Source organism: Volvox carteri (genome assembly GCF_000143455.1).
Source record: "Volvox carteri f. nagariensis unplaced genomic scaffold VOLCAscaffold_3, whole genome shotgun sequence".
NCBI lineage: Eukaryota > Viridiplantae > Chlorophyta > Chlorophyceae > Chlamydomonadales > Volvocaceae > Volvox > Volvox carteri.
The window spans coordinates 590,814-599,649 of record NW_003307546.1 but is presented as its reverse complement, the minus strand read 5'-3'; the positions used below and the strand labels follow the sequence as shown (position 1 = coordinate 599,649).

General features: G+C 60.6%; 1 protein-coding gene across 1 annotated transcript in view; it reads right to left on the bottom strand.

Annotated features, from left to right (window-relative positions):
* Positions 1-6,683: 6,683 nt before the first annotated feature.
* VOLCADRAFT_86574 (uncharacterized protein) overlaps positions 6,684-8,836 on the bottom strand; it is a gene marked incomplete at both ends in the record, with an annotated part of 6,626 nt that continues 4,473 nt past the window's right edge. The window contains 5 exons of the mRNA XM_002946321.1: positions 6,684-6,786; positions 7,074-7,192; positions 7,436-7,576; positions 7,849-7,961; positions 8,387-8,580. Of these exons, the coding sequence (XP_002946367.1) occupies positions 6,684-6,786; positions 7,074-7,192; positions 7,436-7,576; positions 7,849-7,961; positions 8,387-8,580 (670 nt within the window). The remainder of the gene's footprint in view (positions 6,787-7,073; positions 7,193-7,435; positions 7,577-7,848; positions 7,962-8,386; positions 8,581-8,836) is intronic.

Here is an 8,836-nt window from a genome sequence, read left to right as displayed (position 1 = left end):
CGGGGGTGGGGAGGGGCGGGGAGGGACGCAGGGGCAATACGGCACTAGGCAAACACCTCTCCCACTGCCCAAGGCCCCGACATGAACTCCCGTAAGAAACTACAGAATGGTAAAGCAAGACGAACCGACCCGCGGGTCACACTCCTAACAGGACCCCCACTCACACCTACCGTACCCTCTCCCCCCCCACAAAACTGAGTCACGGGTTTTGTCCTGGTCCGTGACACGCCTTCTTTGCCCCCCATGTCCGAGCAGATACATACATACATACATACATACATACATACATACATACGAACCCACCTGCAGTACACGCGTTATGACGTGCTCCCTACCCAGCACCGGGTCCAGGACCCCCCTCCGAGCCGCCTCAGTCAGGTCGTGACCGAAGCGCTGAAGCGCCGCCCCGGGGACCCACCTGGAGGCGGGAGGCGGGGCCCGGGGGCCGGTATAACCCAAGGCGGGTGAGTGGGCTCTAGTGGCTGTGTGTGTGGGATATTTTCACTGGGAGGATGTTTCTGGGGGCGTATGTAACGCGGGGTGGAAAGGAGTTGAAGGATGTTGGTTGCGGGCAGAGGAGGCCGGGGAGGAGTGCCAAGGGCGAAGGCGGGGGGCACCCGGGTGGCGAGGGTTTGCCACCTTCCGCGGTGCTGGGGAAGGCGAGTAGCTGGAGTCCCTGGAGAGGCTTGATGGGGGATGGGAAGCATCATGTGCACTCAGTTGCGAAAGTGCTGCTGATTCATTGGAGTTTGTAGGTAGGGGGTTGGGGGGTAGGGGGCAAGGGGGTAGGGGCATGCGACGTGCCTGCGGGCCTGGGAGGGCTGTGTCTGGGCGTCGTCCCTGTGGCCCGGAGGGGCCGCTTCCGCTGCGGCGCTGAGGTGGCGTGACGCCCATCGGAATAGTTGCGAGCGCAGCAGCAGCAGTACTGCGGCTGGCTCCTGCGGTGCAGAGGAATGTTGACGCCAGGATAGTATGTGGTTGGGGGCAGTTGGAAAGTTTAGATGGTTGAGCTGTTGCCGCACCTGACGACGAAGCCGAAACATCTGCGCCATGGCCATTTCGGCACCGGTCTATCCGCGCGTGCCAAGCACAGGTGCTTGTGTTCGTCCTACCATACTTCGTTACAGTTTACCAGATAGCTGGTTGAACAAAACGAAGCATGTTATAATATTGCATTATGAATAATGTGGCTCATTGCGTCCTAACAACACAGAACAAAACCACCTTACTTTCCTTGCACGGCATCGTAAAATGACCAATGGGGCAAAGCCAAATGTGTTGTCCCTGCACAATCCACTTTGATGTGATTGAATGTTCTATTTAGCTAGTTGGGAATGTTCTACGAAACAAGATTTTGCTTTAGTATCTTTCCGTCCGTCCGCCACTGCCACCAAAGAAACTAAACTGAAAGATCACCTACTGAATTGAAGCCAATCATGTTTATCAGATAACTATTATTACTGCATTATTTGAGTTCACCTTAAGCCGAAAGGATAGGGGCTTGGGCGGCAATGCATAGGGCTTTCCAGAGGCTGGTGAGGTGTTTCACCTGTTTTATGTGCTCTTTTATCTAGTACTGCTATGTTCAAACTTTGCACGAATTACGGCACGCAGGTGTCGCGTTGTGTCGGCGGAGGTTGTGGGGGCGCCAGCGGAGTACAGCTGCATGAAGTAGCCGCAGCGCGGGCATGGGATGCATGTTTACAAGCCAGGTATGTCTTCTGGTGACAAAGTGCAAGAGTCTCCCGGCCAGCCCTATGGGGGTCGCCCAATTAGCACCTGGGGTTTTGGGTTCGAGACCGCGCAACGTGTCCATCTTGGACAAGTCCATCATGCGTAGAGCAACCTCCCAAGTCCCCCCAAATATCAAAGCGTAGCCGTCTTCTCCAGCACTCTTCCGGCCCACCGCACGCTGGACTTCATTGCCTTGCCGTAACGCTCCATCCCTGACCTTCCACGTCCAATGTCCTCGGTGGCCCTCCACACCAGATGCAACAGTCTTTTCCCATAACCTATTCCTGACGCTCCCTGTCGCTTCCTGGCAACCCCTGACGTGATCACCAGCCATTCCAGCAGCCTAGTCCGCAACGGCCAGTGGTCCTCAATCGCCACCTCCTCAGCCGCTGCCAGCAGCATCGGCGGGACCGCCGCCCCAATGCCCCCGCATCTCTCCTTCCCAGCATCTCCCCTGTGGATCCTCCAGCTGGCGCAGGCGCCTCCTAGTCTTGCGCTCCAGCCTCTCCTCCCCCGGTTAGCGCGGACATACGCTAAGGCCGCAAAGGGGGCCGCTGCCGCCGCACCTGCCGCAGCCCCCAGCGGCCCTAAGACCCCGCGCGTCAGCTGGACGAAGCTGTACTCGTGCCGCAACGACAGGCTGCGCCACACGCACGAGCAGATCTGGCCGACGATGCAGCTAACGGAGGCGGAGCTGGCCATGTTCCGCCGCAACAGCCGGTTGTTTGTGGTGGAGATGGGTAAAGCCATCAGCCTGCAGACCAAGTATCGCTTGGGCCTGAACGTGCAGAGTCCTTCCGACGAGACGGCGGATCCGGCAACGACATGGGGCGATGGGGCTGAGGCGGCGTCGACGCGCAAGGTGCCGTACCAGCAGGCGCGCAGCCTGCTACATGAGTCGCAACTGCATTTGGATGCGTTGGGCGAGAACCCCCGGTGAGTTTCACGTTTGTATGGTCACCTGGTTTCATGGCGCGCAGTTCGCTGTGTTCAACGCTAAATATGGTGTTGTGAAGGTCTCTTGGATATCGACTGCCCCGCTCAATCCTGGCGTCTGGCCAGACAGCGGCGCAAAGACGACGGAAGTGCCAAAAGAAGCTTCAACCTGTCATAGCACTGGCCGCACTGTCATGCTGCGGCGGTCCCTGATACGGCCGGGTCGAGCCAGGGCACTTCTCCCCTCTCCGACCCCCTTACTTCCCTAACCCCTCCTCCCTCATTCGCCCACCCCAGGTACCTCAAGGTGCGCCGCGTGGGTTCGTTATTCGCCACCAAGCTGCAGAACGTGCGCAAGCTACGGCTGCTGCTGGGATTCCGGCGGCGACGCTTCGTCCAGAGCATGTACGAGCATTCGCTACTGTGCCGTGGCTCCCACCGCATGTGGAAGCTGTTATGTGCCATGGAGGCGAACCCGGCCATGTTCCTCACCCGCATGGGACTGGCCGACGATGCCGTGGCGGCGGTACGGGCGCTGCGGGACGACAAAGTGTACGTGAACGGGCGCCATCCGGATATGCCGCACCGGGGGTACCTACTGCCGGGGGATGTGGTGAGCCCCGCAGCGGGCGCAGTGCCGTACTTTAGGCAGCGGGTGGCGAACAGCCTGGCGCCGCTCGAGGCGGAGGTGGTGCGGTACGTCATGTGATGGCGGAGGCACTTGGCGGAGATGGGATGGCCGTGGAGAGGTCGAGGAGGTCTGGAGGCTGTGTGGGCTCTGTGGAGGGAGGAGGGGCCCGGGGGGGGGAGTTCACAGGGGCGGCGGGCTAGGGTAATGGGAGGCGGGCTAGGGATGTACTAATGGAAAAACACAGGCCCGAAGTTGACATATTTCGACATAGACGTGCGGGGTATATGTGAGGGGCCCGCTGTTCCGCGTCGTGCGTCCCGCGAGCGGCGGAGAGCGGCCTCGAGGACTGACAGGCACTGCGTGTGTGTGTGTGTGTGTCTCTTTCTGTTACACATCGATTCAGGCCTGACGCTTGCCAGGGGCACTTAACCGTACCCCAAAATTGGGAACGACCGTCGAAGCACCTTCCCCCTAGGCGGAGGAGAGGGGCGTGAGGGGCCACAGTCCTCTCTTACCCGACAGAGGGCGCGCGACCCTGTGTCTCTACGACTCGACCTCGTGTAACCGATGATAAAAGCACACGGTGCCTACGGAGGCCCTCTTGTAACCAACCCCAGCACGCGCTGCCCAGGCAGCCCGGCTGCTGCAGCCCGGCTGCACCACTTGGTCCGGCTTCCTTGCATCACATTGAGGGGCGGCCTTGCTGGTGTTGTCTTGAGCTCAGAAACGGAACCCTACAAACGTGGCTGTGACCTCTCGCTACGGCCCCGAGACTAACGAGACATAACGTAAGCGTACAGCTGTGAGACCTGTCGTACTTCCGCCCGAAAACACCCGACCTGCCCTAGCATGGTGAGGCATCATAGCTGGGACATATCCTGTCATGCTTGGGTGGCAGCGGCAGCGGCAGCACCAATAGCGGCAGCACATTGCAGCAAACACCTGTGGGAAGGAGTCATTAAAGCACTATGTCTGAGCGCTGCCAGCCGTCCACCAAGCTATGCTACCGCTACGCCCTGGCGCTTCATGCACACTGGCGGGTTGCCTGCAGACTGGCTCTGGGCTGGACGTGAAAGGGCGGGGTGGGCGATCTGGGTTGGGGAATGGGTGGCGGGGTTGGCAGGTGCTTGGGAGGGCTTGGGCCGTACATGTAACGTGTCGTGTGTGGCTAAAAGCATCTTGTGCATTTGTGATTGGTTTGGCGGCTGGCAGTAGTATCGCCAGCAAGCGCAGCGGCAGTGCAGCATGTATAGCGACCGCAGGAAGGTGACCAGCATGGAAAGCCGTAGGAAAACCAGATCCGTGTTATTGACTGTCAGCCGCACGATTTCCCGTTTGCGTCTTGTTGTTTCGTGCTGCTTGAAGGCTGGCGGAAGAATTCTTTTCCTACTCACCACCAACCGCGTGTTTGTGTAGGTGTCCTAAGGTAAAGGATAGGGAGCCCTGGGCCGCATGCTTGGGGAGATAGATAGAAGGTTCGCAAGGAAACAGAGGATTGGTACTTGTCCGGGTCCCCGTTTGTGCTATGGAGCATCAGAACAACAGCCGCAACCAATGGTCGAGACCCGCCCAGGGCAACAGACGTCTGGGAGCCGGCCCAGGGGTGCGTGGAACCGCTTGGGCGGGATGTTGCCTGCGGACATCCGCCGTTGCATCCTTTTCCCTCTCCCCCTTGCGGATCCCCTCCTACCTTTTTTGCTTCTTCCGGGGGAATGGAGAACACACTCCGAGACGCAACATTTTTCAATTCTTTCCCGACGGCTGTGAGGATGCGGTGACACGGCAGCACCCCTGCAGGACGAAAGCTGGTGGGTGCAAGGCCACTGCGAGCCCGGGCATGAGGGAGCCGCACGGGCATCATGATTGTGATGTGCGGGGCACCCGAGGGCAGCTAACCTTAAGCCGTACCTGGTGCGGGTACCCTTGGTACCTATGCCGGTGTCGACCCCGGCCCAAGTTGCTCCATGTTGCTTCGCGTTGATGAGGCAATGGCGAATGGCAGCTCTGAAAGTCCATGAAGGCTGGACAAATGTGAAGCACATTTGAGATGCAAGGCCGCGCGTTGCCTAGTTTAGCACCACGAAATTCGCAAATGCAAGTTCGCACAAGGGGGAAGCGGTTGCCCGAACAGGCAAGCTCGCAAACTCGCGTAGTCAGGTCAGCTAGACATCAAAATTATAAGTGCCTTGAAGTGTTCGAGTGCTTCAAAAAGTAAAACAGCCCACAGCGATATTATAAGTTACAAAGCTGCGGCGGCGGCGCTTTCTCTTCGGGGACTATGCCAGGAACCCATGGGGCCCGGGTCTTGTTGCACGGGTTGATCACCAGGCATGTCCTCTCCGATATCCAAGCTTATCACGTTTTCACGACGTGACATGGTGGGCAGTCTCCGTCCTTGTTGCTGCTCTAATAACATAAGTAAGGCGCATACGTACCAGTAGGGGGACATATTACAGCGGGGAGGGGGACCAATAACCAACAACCAACAACCAAGCCAGTCACTAGCCGTACAGGCACAGCGGACAATCCAACCTACCTCAACGACACAAAGTGCCGTACGTCCCCTACCGACATCCAAGCACATTAACAACTAGCTAGCCGGGCCAGTGACGGGCACTGAACGGGCAGGCTCTCCCGCCCCAGCTGTCGCTCAAACGGAGCGGCGGCACAATGAGTGAGTGAGCGGCAGCACTCCGCTCCGCCGCCGGGACGGCGTCCTGTACTGCGCGGGTGACCTCCATGTGCCGCCTCGCGGTACCCCAAGCACGTGGTCGGAAGGGTAACAGCTGACCCAGCTTACTACGTCTAAACCCAGGCAGGTTGCCAAGTCGATCATCATAACATCCGCCTCCTCGTTTCTTAGCCATGTCACACTCAAGAGGATAGGATAGGATAGGACAGGAGGATGACATCGCTTCCAACCCCTTTCCCACTTCGATTATCAACCTCTCCACCTCACTGCCTTACTCCCCACCCGCCATCCCTACCTACCCCTGGCAGCGCTCTAACCTCAACGCCCCTCAGCTCGGACGGGCGGACGGAGAGCGCAAAGCAGCTTGCCCACGCGAATGCGCGAGAGACCTTTCTGCCAAAGCAAGCAACGGCTGTGCAACGAACTCCCCACTTCGTATTGCCGTACTTATCCAGAAGCCCACACCGACGCCAGGAGTCCCGCTGCGACAGGCAGGAGGCCTCCATCCCGCCGAACGCTCCCTCGCTACGAAGCAGTGGTCCCGCCCCGTATACGGACCTGAACCCTCAACTGCCCCCCACAGGTCTGCAAAAAGGAATCCCCCTGGAGCATACTTCGCTGGTTGACGTCACCGAATCCGGGCCCCCCCCCCCTCCGACCGTACTGCCTGCTCCCCCCTTCCACCGGTGCCTACTTGCGGTGGCCCAGGTCCTCCAGGTCCCCCACCGCGGGGCCGTGTATGCACGTGCCGCATGCGTCGTACTGACTGCCGTGACAGGGGCAGTCGAAGGTCCTGCAGGCGGGTCGGGGGGGAGAAGGAGGTAACTGCCGTGGCGGATGTGTATGTGTGTGTATGTGCGCACGGCCGCGAGCACTCCACGGCGCGTGCTGTAGGGCGGGAGCAGCAGCGCAACGTGGGCGGGTGCCGGAGTACACACACCCCACCGCACGCTACCACTACGTGGGGGCTCCCCTACCCCCTCTCCCCTTCCCCTTCCCCCCTCACACACACATACACACACGTATACATCCGCCGGGCCCCCCCCCCCCCACACACACACACACCCACACCCGCCCCACCTGTCCAGGGGGTTCCACTCCACGCAGCAGCCCAGGTGAGTGCACAGAGCCGACCTGACGTACAGCCGCCCCTCGGGGTCGCGATATAAGGCCTTCTTGAGCAGACCGTGCTGGGCCACCTGCATGGGGGGAGGGAGGGGGGTGCGGGTATGTGTGTATGGGGCCCGCTAGGTGGCAGCAGCAGCAGCAGCACCTGCAAGGCAGGTTCCTCCCCGGTCGGCGCCCCGGACGACTGGACGAGCCCTCTCTTCCCTCGTGTGTGTGTGTGTGCCGCACCACGCGGGTTAACCGGGGTGTCCCCCTCTCCACACACCACATACACACCTAGCTGCTGTCCCCCCGCCCCCTGATCTCTCACTCACCCTCCCCGCCCCGGGTTTGATGCTCCTCTCCACCGCCCCTGGAGCCACCAGCCCCACCACGTCACCCAGGGAGCGGGGAACCACGTGCTTCAGGAGGGCGAACCCCACCGTACTGAAGTACAAGCCCAGCTCGGAGATGTACTGCAGGGGAGACATGATGGCGGGGTACGGAAGGCGGGGGAGAGGGAGGCGGCAGGGGGGAGATGATGATGAGGTTTTATAACGGCGAGTGATGAAGGACGAGCTGTTCGGTGGTGCTGCAGGTCGGCTTGTCCGCAGGCTTACGTCAGGTACGGAAACATGAATCGGGATTGCCGTACTCGCCGCATGTGATAAATTATACCAATCGGTTCTTCACCAATACGTGCAGTCCTACGGGACATACGCACATACATACATACACACGCACGTACCTTGCCCGTCGCCCCCCGGAACACCCGGGCAGGGCGGTAGGCCTCCCCCCACGGAACCTCTGCCTCCCCGCCCACCACCGCCCCCGAAACCACACCACTGCCCAACGTGGCGCCTGGGGAGGGGTGTGGGGAGTTGGGGGGGAGGGGTGTGGGGAGTTGGGGGGGAGGGGTGTGGGGAGCTGGGGGGGAGGGGTGTGGGGAGTTGGGGGGGAGGGGTGTGGGGAGTTGGGGGGGAGGGGTGTGGGGAGTTGGGGGCGGGTTTGGAGGGATTTAAATCGGAGTCCTCCTGGAAAGCGGGTTTTAGATACCCGCCATTACTTCAGGAGCGAGAGGTGTGAGAGTAACCCACACATCTCAAGCCCGCCGAAAACCGCATAAACGCACACACACACACAAATACACACTCTGCGCCCGCACCGTGCTCACCCCTCGCCTTCCCCCAGCTCCCGCCAGCCCTTGCCTCCCGGCCATACGGCCCCAGCTGCCGATGTCCCCTATGAAATCCCCCACCCACCCCCAAACACACACGCACACGCACCCGTCCACTCCTGACCCCCGTGACCCGTTATGATGTACACTGGGGGCCGAGACAGGTCCAGGGGATCTCTGCCGTACAGTCCAAGCATGTCGGCGGGGTAATAGTCGGAACCGCTCCATGCGTACAGTGTACGGCCGCACATGGGAAGACGGGTACGGGCCCAGTGCTCCAGACGGGCCCATGGGTCACCATATCTGGGGGTTGAGGGTGGGGGCAGATCGAAGCGATTGCGGGGGGCATATGGAGAGTATGCGAGGGAGGTAAACCTGCTGCCATTGACACAAACTTCCGGAGTCCAAAAGGGCCCCCAGCTGCAACTGGACGGGCTCTACGTCTCCCGGGTTGCCTCGCGTCCCCTCCCTCCCTCCCTCCCGGATACCGCTGTGGTCGGGTCGCCCCCCCTTGGGCAGGTGGGGCCGTCAGCTGCTCCTCCCCTCCCCCCCTCCACCC